At 37.8% G+C, this 27,556-nt stretch overlaps 2 protein-coding genes across 11 annotated transcripts in view; both read right to left on the bottom strand.

The window, feature by feature from the left end:
* prom2 (prominin 2) overlaps positions 1-1,419 on the bottom strand; it is a 38,058-nt gene extending 36,639 nt beyond the window's left edge. The window contains exon 1 of the mRNA XM_062995601.1: positions 1,101-1,419. The gene's annotated coding sequence lies outside the window, so the exon portion shown is untranslated. The remainder of the gene's footprint in view (positions 1-1,100) is intronic.
* Positions 1,420-1,490: 71 nt separating this feature from the next.
* The window catches only part of ldb1a (LIM domain binding 1a), a 44,452-nt gene continuing 18,386 nt past the window's right edge, over positions 1,491-27,556 (bottom strand). Inside the window, exons 4-13 of one of the 10 annotated variants that reach the window (XM_062995608.1) lie at positions 14,590-14,692; positions 14,402-14,446; positions 12,356-12,431; positions 12,130-12,235; positions 11,867-12,039; positions 10,062-10,184; positions 8,124-8,207; positions 5,681-5,804; positions 5,428-5,579; positions 1,491-4,156 (exon numbers count right to left, since the gene is read on the bottom strand). In XM_062995608.1, the coding sequence (XP_062851678.1) occupies positions 4,103-4,156; positions 5,428-5,579; positions 5,681-5,804; positions 8,124-8,207; positions 10,062-10,184; positions 11,867-12,039; positions 12,130-12,235; positions 12,356-12,431; positions 14,402-14,446; positions 14,590-14,692 (1,040 nt within the window). In that variant the 3' untranslated portion in view covers positions 1,491-4,102. Of the gene's footprint in view, positions 4,157-4,182; positions 4,862-5,427; positions 5,580-5,680; positions 5,805-8,123; positions 8,208-10,061; positions 10,185-11,866; positions 12,040-12,129; positions 12,236-12,355; positions 12,432-14,401; positions 14,447-14,589; positions 14,693-27,556 lie in introns of those variants that run through there. The other 9 variants (XM_062995610.1, XM_062995611.1, XM_062995609.1 and 6 more) reach the window with 9 other exon arrangements.

The following is a 27,556-nucleotide window of genomic DNA, read 5'->3' as shown; positions in this document are numbered from 1 at the left end:
GGAAACTGGGTCGCAGGGCAGTGTTCCAGCATGATAATGACCCCAAACACACCTCTAAGACAACCACTGCTTTATTGAAGAGGCTGAGGGTAAAGGTGATGGACTGGCCAAGCATGTCTCCAGACCTAAACCCAATAGAACATCTTTGGGGCATCCTCAAGCAGAAGGTGGAGGAGCGCAAAGTCTCGAATATCCGCCAGCTCCGTGATGTCGTCATGGAGGAGTGGAAAAGCATTCCAGTGGCAACCTGTGAAGCTCTGGTAAACTCCATGCCCAGGAGAGTTAAGGAAGTTCTGGGAAATAATGGTGGCCACACAAAATATTGACACTTCAGGAACTTTCACTAAGGGGTGTACTCACTTTTGTTGCCGGTGGTTTAGACATTAATGGCTGTATATTGAGTTATTTTGAGGGAAGAATAAATTTACACTGTTATATAAGCTGCACACAGACTACTTTTCATTGTGTCAAAGTGTCATTTTGTCAGTGTTGTCCCATGAAAAGATATACTTAAATATCTGCAGAAATGTGAGGGGTGTACTCACTTTTGTGATACACTGTATATATATATATATGGTATTATCATATAGTATTAGTCATGTAGTTAACATGCAGAAAATCACTGTTAGCTTTACTTGACATTTTCATTACTTTTTTCCAGTTCATTATTTTACTAAAATGATTTTTAATAATGTACCTAAATAGAAGAAAACTACAACTGCAGTGCACAACTAAACACTTGCCTGCATTCAAGGTGGTCATTTAAACAAACAAATAATAACAATCCAAGTTCGCAGAAAGAAAATCTACTCAAATATCAGGTTGAGTTAAGGTTGAAATTGTGTTGTGAAAAACAGGACATCTTACATTCCCCAGACACACTGAACCATCATGCATTCAGCGCAACTCTGATTACAAGCTGAGAAGAGTTTCTGTGCTTCAGATGATGTGATGAATGGAATGTAATTTTATATATCCATTAAACTATTCGGGATAATTAAACCAGCTTAACCTGAATAACAGATAGTGAAGTTTTAAACACACAGTAGCTTGATTATTACACTAAAGGACATTGTGTGACTAATAAACTGTATACTTACTGAAGTCCAAGAGTACCAGATGATTTTTAGAGGGGTTTTCCCCCCAAAAAGCTCCCAGAATGCTGAATGTACATATTCCTAAAGCTCAGTGAAAATCGTTCAGCATAGAAACCTTTCAATTGTCATCTAAACTCCATTCAGCAAAATGAAAAGTTTAATTCTAAAAATGGCTATGAACATTCATTTAAAAGAAAATGCTTTTATAACAGAAATCCACCATAAGTAATGCTTAGTAGACGTTGGTAAATGACTGGACACAGCCTCTTCATGGTTTGACCTTTGTACTTGTAAACACTGGCTTTGGTGTTATATCAGGAGTGAGAATAGAACAGCTTGCCAACCTTGCAGCCACTTACAAATCAGACTAACACACAAACACAAGAAACCAAGAAAATTCAGTTTTTTAATACCATACATGAATTATTAATAGTGGGCACTAGAAAAAAATAGATTTATCAAACAGCCACTATCAAAGGGGCTCTACAAGAACACAAATGACTCAAGCCTTTAAATTTGTGTAAAACCCCAAACCAACAGCAAACTGCTGGAGAGAAGTCAAAGTGTTCACCGCTGGTTTTACTGAATATAAAACAGCCACAGAACTGGCAGAATACTTGGCTGAACTAAAATATGTTTGTCCTAATGACACAGGACCATAACACAGAATTTCCCTCTAGTGTTAGAAATCTAGTATATCTGTCTACAAGCTTTAAAATCTAGGGCAGCAGTCCCAAACCTTTTTTGCACCACGGACCGGTTTCATATAAGATATGATTTCACGGACCGGCAGGGCGGTGGGATTAAAAATAGAATAACTGCACTACTCACAAATGAGCTTTTTTCGCTGCAACAAGACTGCTCCCACATAGGGGTGACTGGAGACAATAACACCCATAAAAAAGGAGTGTTTTCATTGCTGATGAAGCGATCTCTAATTATTTATTCTTTCTGTGCGGCCCGGTAAGAAATGACCCACGGCCCGGTGGTTGGGGACCACTGATCTAGGGGACTCATTTTAGATCGTGAAAGCTTAGATAACTAATACCTCACTGACATTAGGTGATGAGAAACAGAAATAAAGGCAGCATTAACTTTTGCAAATCTCTCTATTGAGAGAATGATCATATTTGACATGACAAAAAGGAATGACATTGTACAGAATATGTATTGTATACAGCCATTATGCAATGGAAAGAAAAATAAATACATTGTGCACTGCGGAACTTTAATCGACCCTCAGAAGTGAACAGTACCTATGGCTAATCTAATAATAAAAAAAAATCATTGACTATAAACTACAATGCATGGTCAGCTTTTACATTTTTACATTAAAATGCAAGTCCTTAGGGATGTTCTAAAGACGAGTTAATACAATTACACTTATACAGACCTTAGCTACAGTTTTAAATATACAAGCACAAATACACAAAACTAAACAATGAAAGAAAAATTCTTCATAAAAACAAAATACACCAGCGATTGAAGTAACTTGCTCTTAGCTCCTTGGTCTGTAGCGTAAAAAAAAAAAAATCACTTTTGAAAAAATTTGGTCATCGTATCAAAGGTTTTAATGATGGCGTTTTCTAAATACACACTGAAATTATGCGACATGAATTAAAATGACCTAATAAAAGTGTAGCAGCAAACATACAGAGGTAAAAACCCTGTAAATAACAAGCTACTCTTAATGAACAGTTGAGTGCAAATGTTTGTATACCCTTATTACCAATAAAAACAGACCAAGAAATAGAATTTAAGGCATTTAGTATGTTTACTGATAATCTGTGAATACACTACTGAAGCATTTTTGGTAATTAAAAATTAAGATATTATAGAGACAAAAATCCAGAATTTGGTAGACATACACAACTTGTTTGCCTAGGTTTTGCCTTTTAAACTCATTCCTGTGTAATGTGTGTTCATAAATTTCCTTTATTCTAATATTTGCCTTGTACCAAAATGTAACTGGGCAAATCCAAAACCAATCAGATTTATTTATTTATTTTATATTTTGTTTATGCATTTCCTCCCCTTTTTCTCCCTTTTAGCACGTCCAATTGCCTGATTGCATCATGCTTCCTCTCCACCAAAGCCGATCCCTGCTATGATTGAGGAGAACGAAGCTAACCCACCGTCCCTCCAACACGTGGGCGGCATGCCATATGCTTTGACGAGCGCAGTGCAGCTCAGCGTTGTGTACGGAGAGACACACCCTGAGAGCACTCTTTTCTCATCTCTGTGCAGGCGCCATCAATCAGCCAGCCATAATTGTACCAGTCATGGGAGAAAGACCCCATCCGGCTTAATCCCACCCATATCTGAACAACAGGCCAATCGTTGTTCATGTGGCAGCTCAGCCTTAGCCGGCAGGTAGAGCTGAGATTCGATACGATGTATTCGAGATACCAGCTCTGGTTCCAGCGTGTGTTTTTACTGCTGCGCCACATGAGCGGCCCAATCTGATTTATTTTGATCTATTTAATAAATAAATTATACAGATGGACTAGACACTTTTGCACTCAACTGTATCAAATTTAAAACATACATGTTTGCCATGCCATGATAAATTTAGTACAACAGGAAGTCAACTTTGTACTGCAAAGAAATAACGGTAATATTAATAATAGAATACAACTTATTATATATAAATCTACCATTCTCCAGTTATATTTAATCAAATTCCACTTAATAGGGAAGAATAAAAAGAACAAAATGTATTCTTTTTTATATGAAAAATAGATCAAAAATAGAGGGACAACAGTGCAAACAATAAACAGGATATTAGTTACTTGCTTGTAGGATTTTTTCCCTTACAAATTGGTAGAAAAATAAAAACAAAGGATGAGATAAAACAAACACCTCTTTGGAGCCCGGCTTCACGGTCAGTCCACTTTTGAAAATGACCATACTGAGCATGACCAGGACTCCAGTACCATCAACATTTCACTTATTTGCTTATTTTATTTATTAATTTATTTATAAGAGATTTTACGTAGTGGTTCTCAACTCCGGTCCTCAAGCTCCGGAACTGTACAGGTTTTTGTTCCAACCAGGTCCTACAAAAAAAATAATTTAGCGTTGGTTTTGAATTGGAGGTGCACATAATGGTCATCATGAGATAGTTAAATCAAAGAACCCTTCCCTGTAAAGTGAGCACATCAGAAACCGCCATGCACTGGCGAGCACAGCACCCAGAGACCCGAGGTTGGAACAAGAACCCACAGACACGACTGCCCTCACTAATTCTGCTGATCAGAGCCTCAGACCAGACCAAACACACTAAGAGCCATTACAAGAACTTGATCAAATATCATTTCTAGCTACAAAATGTACAAATTTATTTGCACGGGATGCTGTAGGGTGCAAGTTCAAAAGTGTCTGGCCAGTGAAATCTCCTTAGAGCAGAACACAGTGAGAGGAAGTCAGGCTTACGAACTACAATGCTAGTGCCATTCTATGCAAAAATGGGCATTTCAAAGTTCCCCGTATGGACTGCATGCCTTTCCCTGACTCTGCACAGTGAGTTATGTAGTTTAAGGGGCAGACTGGGAGTTGGGGTTGTCACTCTTGCTTTCCTGGCTGGAGGGAGCTTTGTTGTTCCATGGGCTGTTGCCCAAAGCTGGGGAATTGCTGAAACTGTCCTCATCATCAATGCCATTGGTCGCATCAAACTGCGTATTCTCCAGCCGTGTGATCAGCCGCTCATCCTCGTCCCCGAACTCCCCGCCCATCAGATTGGGCTCACCCACCACCATCACATCCTGCAGGGGACAGCAAGGGGTGCAAACGTTATCCCCGGATCAGGGGGGTGAAGGAGACTCGATGGCTTCTGGCACAATCCATTCCCCACTCCAACTTCAGAGGGCGTTGAGACCTCGGGCCTCAAGCCACGTGTGCCCACTGCCACTGCAATCACCACTGTTTTGAAGTCACAGACTTCTATCTTTCACGATTGGAAAAGAGATTCTACTAAGAATCTGTGTTGCTCTGGGTTAGAAAGAAACGATCAGCGGTGGGCATCCCTGATCCTTTAGTGCTGCACGGGTTCATTCCACCTCGGGTCTCCGTTACTGGCTGTTTCAGGTACTAAAATCACTTACACATAACAGGCTGACCAACAGACTGACAAAAGGCAAAGAAAACCCCACAGACCTGCGGCCCTGAAGGACCAGGGACTGCCCAGCTAGTTTGGATCATGTCCACTTGTCTCCATGTTGGGTCTGTCTTTTCTTTATCAGTTGTAATGCATGAAAAAGCTTTTAGCCCCACCACCCATTGCCTTATCACCCAAGTGTGTAAATAAAAGGAATTAAAATGAGATGCTTACAGGTACCTGGCTGGAAAGCGCAAAGCTGCTGGCTGGACTTTTCTTCTTGCTGTTGCTGTTATTGTTGGTTCCCCCACCAGCACTCACTGTGCTGCCACCGGACATCTTCCGTTTCCGCCGCTTGTTTGGAGCTTGTCTCGCCGGCTCAGCTGCTATAACAGTAGTATTAAAAATCAAGAGTTTGAAAGACGTACAGTCACATTTAAATATTATTACCTTGAATAAAAGACACAAATTTTTTCAGCTGCTTTACCTGGTGGGGCAACCATTCGTTGCCATTTCTGAAATAAACACGTCTTTAGGCAGTCTCTGGGACTAAGGCTGTATGTCTTGTGTCTTGACATCAACTCCTGCATGGGCTCCAGAATTACACAAAGCTAAATAGAAAGAATAGGAGGTACATCAGTTAAAACCAAAAAAAGCTTTATTATTGCTCATTATAGGGTAGTGCACACTCAAAAACAAGGAATGCTCTAAACAGGAGCCAATGGAAGTTTAAAATTCATCGTATTCCAACAATCACAATAATGGCTGTAAAACTCTATGACTGTATAATTAATGACCATTAAAAGAATACAATAATACAAATACAAAAGTTTATTACATTAGGCATTCTTGGATTATAACACATTTAGTTAAATTAATATAATGTGGATTTATGCAGAAAAGCAGTTAGATGCTTCATCAGCTACAATAAGTTATACATAATAGTTTATTTGTTTGCTACATTAAGCCATGTTATGGTGCATGTTACATTTATTTAATTATTAGGTTTTTAATGTCATGTTTTACACACTGTGGCTCCATTGATGACAGAGCAGGTAGTTACTGGTTACACAGGATTCATCAGTTCAGGTTTTTAATTTCAAACACAGTCATGGACGTTTTTGTATCTCCAATTCGCCTCACTTGCATGTCTTTGGATTGTGGGAGGAAACCCGCGCAGGCACAGGGAGAACATGCAAACGTCACACAAAAAGAACCCAGACTGCTCCATTAGGGAATCAAACCCAGGACCTCTTTGAGTTGAGGTGATAGTGCTACCCACAGAGCCACCAGAGGCATACCTCCCATATGTTACATTTAAAGTTCAGTCCAAAAACCTGTTCGATGGACAGCTAAGAACACCTATTGTTTTAACAAACAATAAAAGCTTCAGGTTTTTGGGTGCTTGCGCTGCACTACTTTCATACATGCTTCTGAAAAAGCAAACTGCCACATTAGGACAAACACCAGTTGTACACCGTACTGAAAAAAAAATATCTGCAAAACAATGTGCACTGGTTTTTAAGTCAGAAACTCATTTGAGTAGGCATCAAAGCTTCCCGTGGTTTAAAAAAAATCAAGTGTGGAAACCTGAAATATTTGAAAGTACTAAGGTGTTATTAATGCTTATGTAACACATACAACCTAAAGACATTATAAAAGTTTGTAATTCCTAAAGAACATTTATTTTGTTAGTAAATACATTTCACTACCTGACAGGAAGCATTTCCTTTGCACTGCATTGACTAAATCTCAGCATTGTTACTGCAGCAAATCCGTGCATGCCTCATCCTACAAGCCAGTAATAAACCCTTGCCCCAAGGTATGAATGTTCGGCATTTTAAGGCGTGACCCTAAAAAGGTCTGGTCCTCGCAAAATTGCAGTAACATAGAATAATAATAATTAAATCCTAAATAGCTTGTTTAAGATCTAGTAAATGTCCTCATGTACAAAAACATTATGCCCAGATTAGAACATGCCTGGTTAATGTGTCTTTTGGCACATGCCATATTTTATTGTTTATTTTGGCCTTTCTTTAATTTAAGTGAATAAACAGTACGTGCAACAGTAAGTAACAGAGGCCTCTTGGCAGCCTCATGGACCAGTGTTCCTCTGGTCTTTATCAATTTTGGAAGGACGTCCAGTTCTTGGTAATGTCACTGTTGTGCCATATGTAATATTTGCTTATTTAATATTCACTTTGATGCTTTATAAGCTCCTTGTGGACCATGGCTTTTGCTGTGAGATGCAACTCAATAAATGTTAGTTTAATTCTCACTAAAAGAGCGGAACATTATATGGGGTTAATCAGATACTTTAACTGATAGTAGGGGTCACTGACTAGTATTTAACATGAGTTTAAATGTGATTGGTCAGCCGCTCATGTGGCGCAGCGGCAAAGTACGTTAGCGCACCAGAGTTGGGGTTTCAAATACATTGTATCGAATCTCAGCTCTGCCTTTCAGACTGGGCTGGGCGGCAGCATGAACAACGATTGGCTGTTGTTCAGGGTTAGAGGGTAAGAAAGTCGGATCATAGGTCCTCATAACTGGTGCAACTGCAGCCCCTGCTGGCTGACTGATGGTGCCTGCACAGGACTGAGGAATAATGCTGATGGGGGTGTGGCCCTCCATACACAGTGCCCGTCAAGTGTATGAACTTGACTCGTGCAGGTGAAAAATGCAGTCTGTACTGACTATGTGCCGGAGGGGGCGTATGTCAGTTGAGAGGCATCCTCAGTCAGCGGTGAAGGGTCGAATCAGTATAGAGGACATAATCAGGGTAATTGGACACGACTAGATTAGGGGGGGGAAATTGGGGAGGAAAAAAAACCAAAACAAAAAACACACAGTTCTGAAATGATTAATCTTGGTCTGTCCTGGCATATTAACAGGAGTGTGTAGGCTTTTTAAATCCACTGTATACTTACTCGGAGGTAGTTTAATGTTGAATTGGACAACCCACATCTTGTGATGTTTTTTGACAGCTGGTCAAGCATCTGAGGGTCTTGGGCCTGTTGGGATAGCACATCATGTTATATACACATTTACATAAACGTTTTGCTTCTTAAATTAAAATTGCATAAAACATTAAAATACACAATCTGAGCTGCTACTCTCAGGATGCTAATAATCGGTCACAGATATAAGTTATGTTTTCATTTGTGGGCAGCAGAGATTATGGAATTGTGTAATTGTCTGTAACGTTAATGGCAGAAAAGTTAAGATGCCAGTTTGGCGCTAATACTGTTTTATCAATATAAATATACAAGTTAGTCAACACTCTGGAAATTATGTTTTAATGTGATGGTTACATTTATTATTGTCATTTTAACAACTTTTTTAATCACACACTATACATTACACTTGCATTTGAATAATGTTTTACGCATTAGCAATTGAGAGATCTAATTAAACTAAAATTGGACTGTAAACACAAATGTAACAGTACACGGTGTTCGTAAACAAGTAAATGTAAAACTCCAAGACAGGACTACCCTGGATATGACATAAGTCCATCACAGGGCTTCAGCTATTCCCCTCTCAGACATAGCCAATCATATCTATGTAGTCACCCAGCCGACAGACAGCACAACTGAGAGCCAGGTTTGAATGGTGGGCTAGTGTAATAGACTATTTCCAATTCATAATGCCAATAAATGGCTTACAAATGTGCCGTGTAACTGTCACTGTACACATACTGCTAAAAACACAAGTGCACTAGCTATGTTTATGATTTCAGTCATTATTTAAACCCATAATATACATTGTGATGAGTGTATGGTCTGTAAAGCTGCAAAGCAAAGTGTTGGTAGCGAAATATGCTGGTAGTTCACTGCCCCACTGTTTCATGTTATACAAAGTCAACAGTTTTGTAAACACAGCTGGCTCAATCCTTAACACTCATGTAGGAAAAACGAAATCTTCTTAGTCACTGCCAGTAGGTTGGGTGATAAAATAACAACCACAACGTTTACAATATCAATCTCGGATGAGGTCATTTTGCTGTGTCTGTCAGCCGATCAGTGACTAATCAGTTTGGCTTTATATACACTGATTTGCCAAAACATTTGGACCCCTATCTAATATGCTGTCAAAACAGGCGTGGACTCGGAAGACATTGGACAGTGTCCTTTGATATCTGGTATAACAAACATTACTAAGAGGTCAATCAACTTCCGTACACAGCGAGGTACATAGGTAACAGATGCATACACGCTCGGGCCACCCACATGTTCTTGGAGAGAACAGGACTCATCAGATGATATGACCTTCTTGCATTTTCTCCAGTGTACAGTTCAGATGTCCGTGTACCCAATGCAGGTGATTGACAGGGACAGGAGTTATCATGGGCACTTTAACTGGCCTGCTACTATGCAGCCCCTTACAAAGAAGGAGGATCATTTGTTGGTCAGTACCAGACAGGCTAAAATCTCCATGTTGTCAGGCATCAATGAGTTTTAGCCATTCAGCAAACTGTCCATGATTTGTGGCTTGTCCCTCATCAGGCTACTATAAGTGGGTACTCACAACTGCTGCCTCTAAGCACCACTGTCTGAGATACTTTAACCCAGTCGTCTGGGTTGAATAACGATTTGGTCCTCTCTAATCTCTAATGTTTTGGCTGATCTGTGTATTTATAACAGTGTACAATCAAATGATTGTTACCGCTTTCAGACGCAATAGGCTATCACTCTGGAAATATAATATAATTACAAACCTATTCAGTTTGTATAAAATTATGTGTGTGAAATTATTAAATGCTGCAACATTAACACCAACAAAAAATCAGAAAATGTTGGAAAGAACCAATTGCTGAGATTTACTGCTCTTATTAATTAAAAAATAAATAATAAAAGGGCACTCACATTCATCGCCAGTATACTGCGTGGTACGACTTCCCGGTGCTGTCTGATGCTGAAATGCCACGTCTTTATGCGCATCATATCATCAAACATGAATTCCAGATACAGCCGGCCTTCTACACAAACCTGCACAGACAGAAAAGATCTAAACTTAAACAAATCTGTCACAGATGAGCAAAGAAAAATCAACCACACTTCTTTTAAAAAAAATTAATGGCCAATACAAACAAATCTCGATTTTGGCATAGCCACCTAATACTAATATGTATTGTAAGACATGTCGTTGTAACTGCACAGAAAGTTTGGTTACAGACGGCTGTTGGTAAACTATATATTTATATAATTCTACCACTTTTTAGACATTTCTGTATTGCTCTGTCAAGTTACTTTGATGAAAATGCCCTACAATAAGAAAAAAGTTAGCAATTTAAAGCATGTATGTACTACTTTGTAGTTTCATGACACCTCTGAATGATGAGCCTAGATATGATATGATCTACAGTCTAGACCAATTTGAATTTTATCAACTTTTATAACTGATAATGGCTTCAACTTTGGTTAGATGGTCTAAAATCCCACAATGATTTAGTTTTGTATTTAAACTCTAAATGGAGCTATTTATGTTGTCTAAAAGTTCATTGCACCTTGTCAACATTTTATCTATGACAAGTTAGGGCTGGGCGATTTTCACGATTAATTCGGTTAATTCGAGTGACCGTTTTCACACGATGTTAGAAATGTGACAATTGCGATTGTTTACATACTTTATATTTTAATTAAAATACCAACATGTCACGAGGCAGAAACTGACCAGACGCTCGCGGAATATAAATCAAGGAAAGTTTAATATCAAAAGGGCAAAATCCAGTAACCATTACACGATAACGGTTAGATTCAGAAATAAGGAGCGCAAACACGATCGGCAAAACGAGACACATGAACAGAAGAGTTTAATTAAGATTCACTGAATCGAACACAGCTGAAATGAATCAAAACTCCGGAGCTGATGAGCGTGATCACGATTGGCTGACCGGGAACATGTGATCGTCATGAAACCTGGAAAGAACTTATATGATTTTGCACTTTTCTTAATGTAAGGAGGTTCTGCTGCACATTATTTAAAGTGAGTTGTTTGTGAGTTATTCTTATAAGGATATAACTAATTAAGATTTCTATTTTGTTTTAATTATTGTTAATTATTGTTATATCGTTATTGTTATAAAGTTTGAGTTCCTTGAAAGTATAATTATAGGTGGTGCTGTTACTATTTTTGCACTTCTGCAGTCTTAAATTACTTTAATTAATTCATGTCTATTTTTCAATTGCATCATACAACAACAAAAAAAATCAAAATCGTAATCGAGAATCGGTAATAATTTTTTTAAAAAATCAGTTTTTTTTTTGACAAAATCGCCCAGCCCTATGACAAGTAATATAATCCAAATCAGTACATTTCTCTACAATGCACTACTTTTCTTCAACTATTTAATCCTGACAAAATAATAATGTATTCTTTTCCTAGTTCATATAGCTAACAATTTTTCCATCCATAGGACCAATGAGTTGTATTTACACATTATGAAGAAATGTTGAATTTGTTTAAGTGAAGCAATAGATAAACTAGAGACGTTTAAAATTATTTATCAATTTTGGAAGGACTTCCAGTTCTTGGTAATGTCACTGTTGTGTAATATTTGATATGCCCTTATTTAATATCTCCTTTGATCCTTTATAAGCTCTTTGCAGACCACCACTTTTGCTGTAAGATGCAACTCAGTAAATGTCAGAAAATGACATAAATATGGTACCTGTGTGAACATGGGCTTGCCGTTCTGCGTGACCATGGTACACTGATCACAGTCGAGAGACACAAAGTTGCTATGAAAAGACTCCTTGGGGTGCTTTAGGACGTAGAAAAGTTCAGTGGCGCCTCCTTCGAAGATACTTCTAAAGTACCGAGGGATCAACGTCCGGCCGATTGCTACAAAAAGAAGATTCAGATTTACTCAAGTTTAAAGTAATATAGTAACCTTCACACGACCCTTTAATTTTATGTATCAGTGTTCATTACTGTATCGTTTGGGTCCATCTTCTAAACAAAATGTGACAGTCAACATGGCATCGTCTTCAAAAAACTCAGTAGTGAAGGCATCCCACCAAAGATTGTCACAGTCCTGCTAAAGAAAGAAACAATTTACTTATTTATGTTTTAGAAATGATTAAATCACACATGTCAGAAACAAGTTTGGTTAATGCTTAAGCAAACAGGCAGATTTTTAATTACACAAATCTCTTACTTCTGTCCAGTTCTGTAATCGTTTATTGAACTCAAATATTCTGTAGTCTGTTTGATTTCCATACGGTGTGTGCCTCCTGTAAAAAAAAAAAAAAAGATTAAAAAAAAAAAATACACATGAATTAATACATGGATGGTTAAAAAAAAAAAACCCAGATAAACAGTTGATTCAATCACAGCTAAATGGCTGACTTCAAGAACCGTTCTGACAATTTGCACTAAGAAAGGTAAAATTTAAATTAGGGATGTCAAACGATTAAAATTTTTAATCGCGATTAATCTCAGAATTTCATATAGTTAATCGCGATTAATCGCATTAAAAAAAATCTGTGTAAATGTTATAGAAAACAAGGATTTTTAAGTGAAATGTTACAATTAAAATGGTGAACACATTTTATGCTAAATGTACTTATGTTAAAAACTGCTGGGACAAGAGAAAACTGTAAGGGAGTTTTATTCACTCACATACTAGGCAGTAATACTATCCAATGGTTTGATGGACGTTTCTACACGAAGTGAGTGTGTTTTGACCCTTTGGGGCTTCCATAGTTCATGGACAACGTGCTTGACTCAGCTGTCCGGTATTCTTTACCGTAACAGAATAAGTTAATAAAGTGTTCTGCTCCCGACAACTTGTGAATATAGCGTGTATTTATTTCTTTATTATGCAAGTGCAGATGCTACGACGCTCTTTTACATTTTGTTAACAAACCGCAAATGAAAAACGGTGACATGTCCGACATTAAAACGTTTGTTCTACCAGTCAAGTCTCAACATGAACTAGAATTTGCGTTAATGGCACTATTTATCTTAATCGCGTTAAATTGAGATTGCGTTAATGCGTTATTATCGCGTTAACTTCGACAGCCCTAATTTAAATACATTGAAATACAGTTGAAAAACATTTCCCATAAAAAATTAATAGTGGGGTCTCGAACCGAAAATTCATCAGTCAAAAAAACTGCAGTCACTTTCACAATCACTTTCTGTTAAAAACAAAACTATAGCAGTTATGGCAGTGTAATCAGGCATGGACGAACAGCATGCTCAAAAAGTGGGAGCTCACTGACGAGCATTCCCAGGATAGTTGCTAAATTCCCCAAAAAGGGAAAAAACTGGCCACAGTATATGTACGTAAACTAGTATTTGTGGTGATGCGCTCTCAATTCCCTAAATTGCTCTCGGCAGAACGGAAGACTGTACACCAGAGGGGAGCCGTCAGAGCCCTATAGGCCCTCAGAGAGACCCTCATATATTCTATGAATAATTTAATATACATAATGTTGTGACGAATGTGTTCAGTTGTAATTGTATCTACTCATTATTTGAAAATCAACATTCAAACAAATCCAAATCTAAGCAAATAAATCCTTCATGCCTGGTTTTTCAATTTGTGTTGAATGTAAAGCAGTAAATTAAAGAAGCCCCCTTGTACTAGTGCTAGAAAGGACACTATGTTGTGATTGGTGGTCCTGCTATAAATGTTCAGATGGCCAAGCAATAGAAGTTCATAAGACCAGTTTCTAATGACAATAAAATAACACACATAGTCCCTTTAAATAGGTGAGCTTTGTTATAGCTAACTTTATGACAAGTTCCGACCCGCTGTGCAAGCTGCAATAAACATCTGTCTGTAGTGTGTTTTGAACTCCAGTTCCTGTTCTATTTCTAAGGTTGAAATATTGTCTTAAATATATGCCTAATGAAACAACACACAAATATAAATTTGATCTCATCTTGAAGATAATAAGCTACGGTAGGCATCTGTATTTCTGATTTTTTATGGGGTTTTCTAATGCTTATTTATTTAAAATAGCCAATATTAATGTGATTGTGATATGATAGAAAATAGTTATTATTGGTACAAATACGGTAAAATTTAATGATAATTAAATAAAAAATAGGCATTCAAAGCTTGTTGATAGTACAGCTTCAGGTGGTGGGGGGGCAGAAGGCTGGAGTTTAAGAGTCACGGTTTGTTACTGGTGTTCACCATTCATATAGATTTACAAATCACTAATGTTAACTTCTATAAATAAATACTTACCCAATACCAGGTTCCATGTATGATGGGGGATACATTGGTGTTGGTCTGTACATGACAAACAATAATTAGATTAGAAGTGTCCTTTTACATGACTGTCAAATAATAGATCAAGATTCAAATGACTGCAATATCACATTCCTAATAATAATAAGTAACATAATAAAAGTGGTAGCAAATGTTTGCCTTACCCCACATCCCTGTCCAGCATTGTGCCTGGGTGAAATGGGGGGAAGGCACTACCGTTGGGTGGCTCCTTTGGGGAGTACAGCTTGAATGACTTTGACGAACAACCTACAAGAGAAAAAAATCAGTTTGGTTAATAAAATGTACATTTAATATTTCTAAAGCAGCTATTGGTTTACACATAGCCCAATCATGCATGACTTTTAATGCTGTTAAACACCTAACATGAGTTCATTTTAAGATAATCAGAATCATATTTATTGGCCAAGTATGTGAATACACACAAGGAATTTGGTTCTGGTTGATGGTATCTCTCTAGTATAAATCCAGTATACAAGTAATGTACAAGTTGCAGACAATGCACAAGAACATTAAACACAAAAATATACAAACTGTAAGACCAGATACAGGAATTATATAAAAAATGTATGGACGTGTGCATGTATGTATGTATGTACAGTATTCAGTGACCAATGTATGTATGTACATATAAGCAGAGGTACACAATATATGGTAACATACCAATGGCAATATACAGTAATAAACAGATAATGTAAGCTAGCAGCGTGTGGAATATTTAAAAAAATAACATTAAAGTGCACAGCATGTAGGATGAGTACTACAATAAGGAAGCAAATGATACTATAGAAGGTCTATATGTATATAATTTCAGCAATAGTGGGTTTTGACTGTTTACCGATGTCTGATCCAGGAAACCTGCAGAACGAAATGCCCTCTTTACTGCATTAACTCACAGCACCACGGTGACCACATGATATTAGGTTTATCTGCAGCTTACTCTACATGCAGCCCCATCCCCCCACACATTTTATTACTGTTAACTCTTCCATGTCTGGTGGCGCCTTCCTGCAACAAAGTACTCACCCATTGTACCACCAAAGGTGCCTAAGTAATAGATGCATTAAAAGCCAAACTGTGTTGTATCTAGTGAAGGTCTCGGAACAGTTTGCTATGAATATTTAATTAGTACAAAATGTGCCTGAATTGTCTTCAATGTCATCTAATTTTGATTTCATCTATAAAACCAACCTAACCATGAAAAGCAAAAAAAGACACGCTGACCAAACACAAGAATGTACAAATGTGCTCCTGCATGGAGATGGACAAGCACATCAAATATTCCCTCATGCTTAAACTGTGTGTTAAAACTGTAGTAGGCAATAATAAAGAAACCATTCATGCTTTCACCATCCCCCATGGTGCTCCCTAAACATATGCAAACGTTGACCATATACCAATCTCTCTCTCATTTTAATACACACACAGGGTCTGGACCGCTCTGCTAAGCTTTACCATCTATTTGTTTTTAAAAGGTCTCGTGGGCCTATAGAAACGATAGTTGCTTAGCTGCTAATGCTGACCAATTACTGGCCGTGTTTTTACAACGCTGACAACACGAAACATACCAAAGCCAAACATTTCAAATGGATTTTTAGACATAAACAAAATCTAATGTTAAAAAGAATCCTATGATTTAAACCACACAACAGTTATTGTAGGCTTTGCAATACTGATATAATAGCAGCTTATAAAATGTTAATAACTGAAAAGATTTGTTTTTTATCAGTGAAATAAGTGCGGGATAATCACATTTTTGTTTCATGACCTGGCAAAATGTATTGCAAACACAGTATATTCTTTTGTGTGTATTGTGCATTCCCATGTCTAATTATTCATGGGCATTTAAAGCCAAATTAGTATTACAATTAAAAAAAAAAAGATTTAACATTTTATCTTACCTTCATCTACACAATACAATTCATAAATGGCAATTAAGTTTCCATCATAATAGGGCTGGGCGGCAAGACAGTACATTCGATATACGTCTTTGATTCCTCATACGTATAGATTTTTCAAATACCGCCATACCGTAGCATAGTTAATACAACAGCTATCAGTAGGCAAATCATATAATATTCTTCTACAGAACAATCATTAAAACAGTAGGTTCCAGGTATGTCTTACGAAGTGAAAATACTTCAGCTCAGTTGCTAAACCAATGTTATAAGCACACTGGAATCTGAGATATTTAAAGTCGTCCACCTTTCTACAACAGATCTGTGGTCAAGTAGTACAGTGAAGTTAGCAAACGTCGATTTATTATTTAAAGGGAGAGCTACGAGTAATTGTACAATACTTAAATGTTAAAAAACAATAAAAATCGTATTTATTGCAACAGTTTCACACGTACTGATCATATATTGTGTCATTATAACATGAACCACCAGAATCTTAAAAAATACAGTGATAAAAATTTTTGATCATACCACCCAGCCCTACATCATAAATTGGCAAATTCTAGTATTTGTGAAACTTATCTGATATACATATTATTAATATTACATTTTTATGTATAAACAGAGACAAAACAGTAAACTAAACTTAACGTGTAACTAAAAAAATGGCTAAAGATAATTCATATGTTGATCAGATAGTTACTGATTCCATATAGAAATACTACAGATATGTTAAATTACAACTGGCTTGCTATTTCCTATGCACCAGTCCAAGTTAGACACAACATAGCCAAGTTCTACACTCAAACACACCACACACTCAGTAAAAGTACATCTGGGATTCTGCCACAGAAATGGAAAACAGCCCTTATCAACATTACATAACGCACTGGAAAATTAAATAAAAATTAGTGCAATTTGGCTTTTGTTTAATAAGGGTGGACCTTACCTGCAATCAAATCTAATCTTTAGTTATATCAGTTCAAGAGATTATTTAATCATTCAGTTAAAAAAGAACTTAATTTACTAGGGTGGTGCTTATTTGATAGGCACAATGTGTAATATTAACTTAGTTAATCAACAGGGTAAACATTATTTGAAAATGAAACTAAAATGTGTTAATTATTCAAAGAAAGTTTTAGAATTTGAAATCAAGTTATAAATTATCATATTATAGGGAGACGAGGACAGCCATGGTCCAGAATGAGATGTCCAAACAGCTTATAGTCATGTCATGCTCAAATTTACATAGAAAACCATTTGCACCACAGCTAGTGCAAAATGCAGACCAATAATCTAATAGATAGCTAATTATGCTTACACTTAACATAGGTGGTTCACATTTTTTTAATATTACATAAATGTAACACACTCAAAATCTAGCTACATCAGCTCATCTCATAGCGCAAAGTGACATTTGCTAGGTAAAATACATTTTTATTTGAATGCTGGAATAAGACCTATAAAAATGTGCGTCATGAGACACAAAGCAAACAAAAAACTGAAAAAAAAAAAAACACACACACACACATGCACAGATGTGACATGAAACTTGCCGTGTAATCTGTTTTTTTTCAGAACCTAACAGTTAAAAAGTGGGGACAACTGCACCATATACAGACATCCTTAATGATTCAAAATCTCACTGATTTCTCTGTACTGTTATGAATTCACATTCGGACAGATAGGTTTTGAACAATTAATGTTGATTAGGTACTAGCAAGCGAATCTTTACCACAAAAACACCACACATTTACACAATAATGTGCTCAAAGTCAGGGAACACAGTTGAGCCAATATGAAGCATTTGAATTAGTGAAATGGTGCAGAAATCAGTCATCAACTAAACTCATCACAAACTCTCACTGATAAACCAGCAGATCTGATGCGAATGCAAACACTGTACCAAACAATGTCTAAAGTGTGCGCTTTGGAATATAAACTGTGGTTTAAAAGGGCTTCGTATTCATAATAGTTTTCTAAAGTTTTAGGTAGTGAAAAGGTAGCTTTATTTTTGAATAAACAAATTAAGCACAACATTTAATCATGACTTAATTTACTTAAACACATATACTGTACATTTCAAATCCGTAAAATATGTAGGAACTTCACTAAAACAGCCAGACAACAATTAGTGCTGTCATTGTTTTGGAACTTCTTTTGATCAGTAAAGTTCATAACCTTTTTATTAAAGCAATAAAAATAAAAATAAAATGAACCCCATCACCTATCGGCACTCTTTGTTCCTTACTTTCCCCCTGTTTGATTGATATTTAAAAACCTCCAGCTGTTCTAATAAACCATGAATGCTTCAGGATATAAGAAGATTTCAGGTGGCCTTTTAACACAAGCAAGACCAAGCAAAGATTTACCAGGACCACAATGCAGGATTAAACTAAGTCATGTCTTAATGTAGTGTAATGCAAATAGTGGTTTCAGTCCCAGTAGTAAGTCTAAGGACTGTGCCCTACATCTTGTATAATCCTGCATGTGAACTAGATTACATGTTAAACTTTAATAGGTAAGAAACCTACTGTTTTACACATTATTATTAAACTGATGCTACTACATACAAAATTGCATTAAAAAGCTTGATGTTACAGTGAACACCAAAAGTGCATCTGTAGGTGTTGAAAATTTGCAAATAATGTAGTGACACCATTTGCCTAGTTGTATTTATACTAATGATGTGTAGCAGATGCTTTTATCCAAAGCAACCAACAGCTGTGACCAAACCACTTAACCACCACCACTGTATCATTTCCCGTTTCCCATTTACACCTATGGGAAAGGGATACATCTATTGTTGGGCTGATGGTAGTTACACACAGTACACCTGTTGAATGCAGCAGATAAGGGCAGCATGAAATCCTAAGTAACTTTGATAAGGACCAATCTTAATGACAGGGTTTAGAAATCTCTAAAGCAGTGAGGGGTGCACACAGGCAGCCATGGTGAATATACCCAATGAAAGTGGCCCAAGTCAAGACAAGCCACAAACCGTAGACAACATGATGACTATATCCTTTCAAATGGCAGATTCTGTGTATGAGGCTGCATAGCCATCAGCTAGTCAAAGCACACGTGCTTACTCCTGTCTGTTAAAAACAACTACTGTGGGTATGCAGAAATCGGAACTGAACATCAGAACAATGGAAGGTGGTCAACTGGTTCTACGAATCCTGTTATCTCAGAGATCACGTGGATGGCCGAACATGTGTGCATGGAACCTGGTTTTATTGTAAGACAATATACTTCCTTGTGCCATTTAAATATATAAAGTTAAAAGGCAGAAGCAGAGGTATTTAAAGCTGCGGGGGAAGTGTAATAAAAGATTGTGGTGTTTACTCTTTGGTCTATATGTGTGTATGTACTACTGTAACCAAATTTTACACATTATATGATTACCTGTTATATGTAGCAGTGTTTTATATAGAGAATCAGTCACAGGATAGTAGGTGATATTTACATCTCTTCAAAATCTGAATAAATAGGAACTTGAAACATAGACCAGACCTCATTGGTGTTTTGGCCATTGCTCCAAGTGCTCTACAGACGTGCTTTGGTGTTGCTACACATGCTTACTCCTGTCTGTTAAAAACAACTACAGTGGGTATGCAGGAATCGGATCTGGACATCAGAACAATGGAAGCAGGTAAACTGGTTCCACAAATCCTGTTATCTCAGATATATTGTGGTGTTTACTCTTTGGTCTATATATATATGTGTATGTTCTACTGTAACCAAATTTTACACATTGTATGATTACCTGTTATATGTAACAGCGTTTCATACAGAGGATAGATAGATAGATAGATAGATAGATAGATAGATAGATAGATAGATAGATAGATAGATAGATAATGAAATCAGTCGAATCAGTCATTGGATGGTAGGTAATATTTATATCTCTTTAAAATCTGAACAAATAGAAACTTGAAGCATAGACCAGACCCGATTGGTGTTTTTGGCCATTGGTCTAAGTACTCTACAGACAAGCTTTGGCGTTGATACAAAATGTTTGCAGATTTTATATAACACTGGAACCTGAATTTAACACAGAAAGGGGTGGGGGGTCTACTTGCATTCCATTTGTAATAATAAAGAAGGTGCAATAAAAAAATAGTTTTTGCCACTGGATATGAGTACATGTTATTGTGATGGCGTGCATGGTCCTCTGTTATGGGGTCCTGTTAGGGGTAGCTGTGTTTTGTAGGACTATCCAGTTGCTTGATATGGTTATATTGTAAATTTCAATGGTCGAAATAAACAAAGATGACTTACAAAGGCAGAAGCAGAGGTATTTAAAGCTGTGGGAGAAGTGTAAGAGGTACTGTGGTGTTTACTCTTTGGTCTATATATGTGTATGTACTACTGTAACCAAATTTTACACATTGTATGATTACCTGTTATATGTAGCAGTGTTTCATATAAAGAATCAATCATTGGATAGTAGGTGATATTTACATCTCTTCAAAATCTGAACAAATAGGATCTTGAAGCATAGACCAGACCTCACTGGTGTTTTAGCAATTGGTCCCAGTGCTATGGCGTTGCTACACAATGTTTGCAGACTCAGTACAATGTTGGAACTTTAAATTGAACACTGAGAGGAGGGTAAAAGTCTACCTGCATTCGATTTTAACAAGAGGAGAGGTGCAATGAAAGAAATCACAATATGAGTAAATATTACTGTGATGGCGTGCATGGTCCTCTGTTATGGGGTCCTGTTAAGGGTAACTGTGTTCCGCACAACAAGCCAGTTGATAGATATATTAGTATATATGCTAGATATACAGTTATATTCTAAATTTCACTGTTCAAAATGGAAAAACATAGAACTTGAAATACAGTTAAGACCCACTGGTTCAGGTTTGTCATCACACTGAAGTGAAGTACTGAGTTTAAACTAGTGTACGGAACACCGTGACTGTATGCTAAAAACATGTATATGCACATTTATTGGAACTGCCAGTTGCTAGATATATTAGTATATTTGCTAGATATACAGTTATATTCTAAATTTCACTGGTCAAAATGGAAAAAAAGAACTTGCAATACAGTTAAGACTCACTGGTTCAGGTTTGTCATCACAGTGGAGTGAAGTACCGAGTTTAAATTAGTGTACGGAACACCGTGATCGTATGCTAAACCATGTCTGTGCACATTTAATGAGAATGTTGTGCCAAAAAACAGTTCATTTAGTATCATAAGTGTGACTTTTAGTAACATTAAAGCTCGATAAAAGTGGGGAAACACGGTGCATGTTGGAAAAAATAGGCCTTTATGTATATGTAAACTCCACGATTAGCCAGCTTAGCCAATTGGTTTAACGTTATCAGACAGTCTGTAAGATTTAAGGCCTACCTTAGATTTGCATAAACAACTACAGCATGCTTAATGTGTTAGCAAATATTAAACCATGCATGCCAGAATTGATATTTTGCACAACATAGCTGGCATGTGATCCAGTCGGTTTAGCTTAGCCGTCCTACCTGTGCAGAAAAGAAAGATCCCTCCAGTAGATCTCCCGGTCCGATTAACGCAAGTGCAGCGCAACTTCAGCTTTAAATGCCCATGGCGCTGTGCGGTGCAATATTCACTTCGATATTCGGTTCGATTTGAATCGCACTGGTTCTATTTACAGCAAAACACGTGAAACTAAAGCATAGGTAGGACCCAGTGCTCGCTCCCGGCCCTTTGTTCCTGCACAGGGCGCGAACAATAGCACACGACTCACTCTCACTCAGCCTTTCCTTCAGCTTGTTTACCTCTCTCTACCTTCTCTTTCTCTCTCTCTTCCTGTTTCACCCCGACACCCACCCCCCTCTCCGATCCTCCAGTGCATCAACCCCTTTGCATTCCCTCCGAGCTTACACGCACCCTTCCCCCCACGACCACACCGCAAACAGCCAGCCAGCCCTCCTCCTCCTTCCTCTGCAACACTTCTGCTACATCTGCAACCTGCATTACCTACACTAATGTCTCTATTGGGTCAAATATCCAAACGCCTCAGTCAAGGGTGCACCATCCGAAAATAAGAACATGTTTTGTAGATTTAGTGTGAATTACCTACAATGAAAAGTACACCTATAAGTACTTGGTATTAGATACAACTATGGGACAGTGGTAGCCTAGTGGGTAGAGCTTTAGGCTATCAACTGAAAGGTTGAAAGTTTGAATCCCAGCTCTGCCATTCAGCCACTGTTGGGCCCTTCAGCAAGGCCCTTAACCCGCTCTGCTCTGGGGTGCTATACAATGTCTGACCCCAGCTCCCAAACAAGCTGGGATACACAAAGAAAAGAAAGTGTTGTACTGTACACCTGTATATGTATATATGACAAATAAAGGTGTTCTATTCTACCTGACGGTGGCTTGGTGGGTAGCACTGTCGCCTCACAGCAAGAAGGTTTGATCCTGGGTTCGATCCCCAGGCGGGGAGGTCCGGGTCCTTTCTGTGCGGAGTTTGCATGTCCTCCCTGTGTCTGTGTGGGTTTCCTCCGGGAGCTCCGGTTTCCTCCCACAGTCCAAAAACATGCAGTCGGGTTAACTGGAGACACTGAATTGCCCTATAGGTGAATGTGTGTGTGTATGTGTGTGTGTCTGCCCTGCAATGTTTTACTGTAGGCTCCAGCACCCCCTCGCAACCCTGATTGGATAAGCACAAGAAAGTAGGTGAGTGAGTATTCTACCTGGTCTGTACATTCTATACATTCCACAAAGATGAGTTTTGTGGGTAGACAATTACCGACTGTAGCCCATCTGTTGCTCTGTTCACTGTCACCCCTATCACATTCATCAATCAACAGGGACCCTTACTGACCAGATTTTATTTTGGTGGTGAACCTTTCTCATCTTAGTGAATACAATCCATGTATTCAAATGTTTATGGCTTTGCTCAAGGGCCCAACATTGTTAACAGGGGCTTTAACCAGTGACTCTGCTATTACCAGTCCAGTACCTTAACTGCTGAGCTGTACTGCCATACATGCATTTTCTCATACAAAAATATACACACTAAATTAATTTACACAATAAAGTGCCAAAACACATTCCTAAGCAGATCAAGGAGGAGCAGTGGATTGAGGGGGCATGTGGTGATTAGGCCACTAAAACATTTATTAGGCCCCTTATATCTGTGTTCAAATGTATTGCCATGCCATCATTTTGCCACTGTTTAGGCCAACTGCACATCTAACATTAGCACATTTTGCTTGGTTAGCCCACACTCAATATTGCACACATATGCACAAGTTAAACAAGATCATCAAAAAAGAAAGTTAATTAAAAGCAATACAAAGAGGGCCATTTACCACCCAGGGCCCCATGTAGGCTTTATAAAGCACAGCTTGTCCTTACAGTTTTAAAAGAAGTATGTTACTTTAAAACAATTAGCATTATGACTGTATCATATACCTCATGGTGCAAGTTATTATTCTAAGGCAAAATATGTTTCATAAATATATTGTTCTGTTTATTATGTTTAATCTTCTAGGATCTCTTCTACATTAATGTTGTGGGTTACATAAATCGCATCACCAGTGCTTCCACATGACAAGAACTCTGTTAAAGACTGTTAACAAATGTGCTTAATTATAACATAAACACAGCTAATTGCTTATATACTGTAGGTGCTGTGTTGCCCGACCAAGCCAAATGATATCATTTAAAGTAATCTGAAATTCAATCTGATGGTCCTAGCAACTAAAAAGTGCACAACAAAATGATATTTTGCAATACTCTGTGCAAGAAGGTCCTGGGTTCAATCCCCAGGTGTGGCAGTCCGGGTCCTTTCTGTGTGGAGTTTGCATGTTCTCCCCGTGTCCGCGTGGGTTTCCTCCGGGTGCTCCGGTTTCCTCCCACAATCCAAAGACATGCAAGTGAGGTGAATTGGAGACACTAGGTTGTCCGGGACTGTCGATATGACCTTGTGAACTGATGAACCTTGTGTGACGAGTATCTACCGTTCCTGTCATGAATGTAACCAAAAGTGTAAAACATGATGTTAAAATCCTAATAAACAAACAAACAAACAAACAATGATTCATTAATGCTTAATATTGTTTTCTCTTTTAATATGTAGTAAACAACTTAAGTTGCTGACCTGATATAAGATAATGACCAATGTCCAGTAAGCATGCAAAAGTAGATTATTTTTGTACTCATTGTGACCTAGAGAGTTTTCACACCTAACATTGGTGACAAAGCCTGTTGCAGCCACCATGGCCTTACTGGTAGCATGAATTATGTCGATCATGCTAATCAAGATCTTTTTTCAGTAGAATTAAAATGTTAAGGTTGCTCAGCTGACTAGCAGTGTTTTTCAAATCACTTAAAATGACTTCATACTGTATTAGGCCTATGTACTGGTTTCTCCCATTTCAGCCACTATGAAGTAGAACAGAATTTGTAGTCAGTAGTTCTAACAAACCACTGTTTATCATAACAGATCTCAGCTTGGGGAGGCACAGTGGTTTGCACTGTTGCCTCATAGCAGGATGGTCATGGGATCGATTCCTCTTCCTGCGGCTTTGGGTTTCAGCCTGAGCTCCGGTTTCCTTCCACAGTCCAAAGATTAATTGGAGATACAAAATTTTACCATGATAGTATTGACATACTAACTTGAACTGATAAATCAGGTAACTACTGTCCTGTCATGAAAGTAACCGGGTGTAAAACGTGACGTTAACATTCTAGTAAACACAAACTTACACAGATTATAAACTGGATTTCTTTTTCTGGTTATATGATTTCTGATGTTAAAGTAGGCATCGCGTCTTGTAAACCTGCATAAGCATGATACACAGTTATACAGTCCAGAGTAGACCTGCCAGAGTTATAATATGTGATCTTTAAATCTTCTAAGGAAACAATAAGAATAAGCATGTTCAAATGTTAAAGTTCCATCTTATGCAGATTTACAAGACACAACTCCTTATTCAACATCAAAAAGCAGAACATAAAATCCAGCCCACAATCCCCAGTGTTGTGTCTAAGTTACCTCAGGTGGCGCATTTGTAACCATAACACTGCCTGTCTGATAAATCCAGACATATGATCACCATAATTGTAATTATTTATGCAGAATTGTGAACGCATACTGTTTATGTCAAGGATTGATACAACAGAACTGCAGCGCCATCTACTGGCAATATATTATAACAGTGTAAGCAGACTAAAACCTCCCTGAATGGCTGAATGTATCAATAACTCCAAAATGTGCATAGTTGTTCTTCGTAGTTTAGTATTTACGTACGTTTTGCTTTGTAACTTTGCAGTAGTTTAAAGATTTTTTTAATTATAAGATGCATTGACACATTGTTTAACAGCTGACATTTATTCTCGAATGTAATTCCAGTGTCTGAGATGATGTTTGAGAAACGCAAATATATAAAAGGTTGTTTTTCCATTTAATGCAAATAACAAAGTCTGCTTCTTCAGGATATTAACAAACTGCTTGTGCAAGTTTACTTATGTTTATTTGCAGGGGCGGCTCGTTCCTTAGGGTGATCGGGCGACGCACCATCAAAGGACGATTTGAAGAAATTTTTCTATCACAGCTGTGACTGTTCTGGACAGTCTCTTGCCTCTGAATATCGAAGTCCAATCAGCGTCGAGTTGTGTTCCGTATAGTATTTCTGTCTGATTGAAAATCGCCCCGGATTGCTCTCATAGACTCTCATTCATGTTAAGGCACTTTTTTTCGAACTGTAGACACTTCAATACAATCTGTATGGGTTCCGGGAGGGCTCACACTTACGTGCTTGCGTCATGCGTAACTTGGTGTAGCGATGTCGTCACCATGACTACCATTACCTCAGTTCAGAGCAACTCCATCGTGTCATTAGGGGAAATGCCATTCAGTCGTCATAGTAATCAGGATAAATTAGCAACTAAAGAATTAGGGCCACCCAGACCAAACTTAATCTACAAAGGGAGGGGGGGGGGGGTCATATAAGTTACAAGTAAATTACAAGTAAGTAATGTCATTTTTAAATTGTGAATTGTGATTGCACTTATTGTCTCTCCCCAATTGTTTAATTGTACTTCTTTATTCATTGCACATCAGCCCCGATGCCAATCTTTATTCTGGATCTGCTGCTCCTAAAATAAATTGCTATCTGATGCAGACTGAATTAAATTGTTAGTGTGAAGGCTTTACTTAATTTTATGATTAATGGTAAAGCTGGTCTCTCTCCATGTTCAAAATTATTTGTGAGGGCAAACTGACAGATGACTTAAGATGTTAATTATTTAAGCTTTAATTTACCCATTGAACGGGTCACCTTGGCCATCATCGCAACAATAGCCCCCCGAGAGATTTGGCAGGAGCCGCCACTGTTTATTTGCATCTATGGGACAGTTGAGCAAGATCCAATTCATTAGCAATAAGTATGGCCCTACCTAATTCACGGCCGTGAAAACCGTGTAATGAGCCGTTTCCCGTGTAATATGCGATTTGCTGTAAAAGTCCAACGTTAAGGTTTGTGTACAGCGATTTAACGTTTTTCATTCACGTAGCATATAAAATATGAGGCGCAATATGCGATATGAGGCGATCATAGCAATCATACAGTAATTAGTGTAACAGACTCTTCTGAGGTGTATTGTTCTGACTGAGGTTGCGTCCGAAATCGCATACTTCCATACTAAGCAGTACACAAAAGCGGGTAGCGTGTCCGAACATGTAGTAAGTAAAAAGTACCCGGATGACTTACTGCGACAGTTTGTGTACAGTTTATTTCTTTCTTTATAAACTCAGCAAACTCTAAAGACGCTCGGTTACACCAGCAATTGTTTAGACAAAATGTTCAAGATGTAGAAATGTAAAGCATCTTAAAACACAACGTGTAACTGAGTTTGGAAAACTCCCAACCGAGGATGGTGTGTCAAAACACAGACGTTCATCTTTGAGAGGTTGATATTAAGATAGCTGTGCTGTGTATTGTAGCTTCCATTGATTCTATAATTTAATTTATGAGTGTTACTTAATGACCACCGTGAAATGTGGCACTTTTCTTAAAAAAATCTGTGTAATCTGTGATTTTTGAAAAACGAAAAACAAGGTCCGTGAAATGAAGCACATTTCCCTGTGAATTTAAAAGGGCCCTAGCAATAAGCAGTTGGACTGCTAGCCAGTTGTAGCCTAGCAGATAAAGTACTGGACTAGTAAGCATAAGGTTGCCACTCTTGGGCCCTTGAGCAAGGCCTTTAA

Source organism: Trichomycterus rosablanca, chromosome 5 (genome assembly GCF_030014385.1).
Source record: "Trichomycterus rosablanca isolate fTriRos1 chromosome 5, fTriRos1.hap1, whole genome shotgun sequence".
Taxonomy (NCBI): Eukaryota; Metazoa; Chordata; class Actinopteri; order Siluriformes; family Trichomycteridae; genus Trichomycterus; species Trichomycterus rosablanca.
Note: the sequence above shows the minus strand (reverse complement) of the source record. Positions and strands in the feature narration are given on the sequence as shown.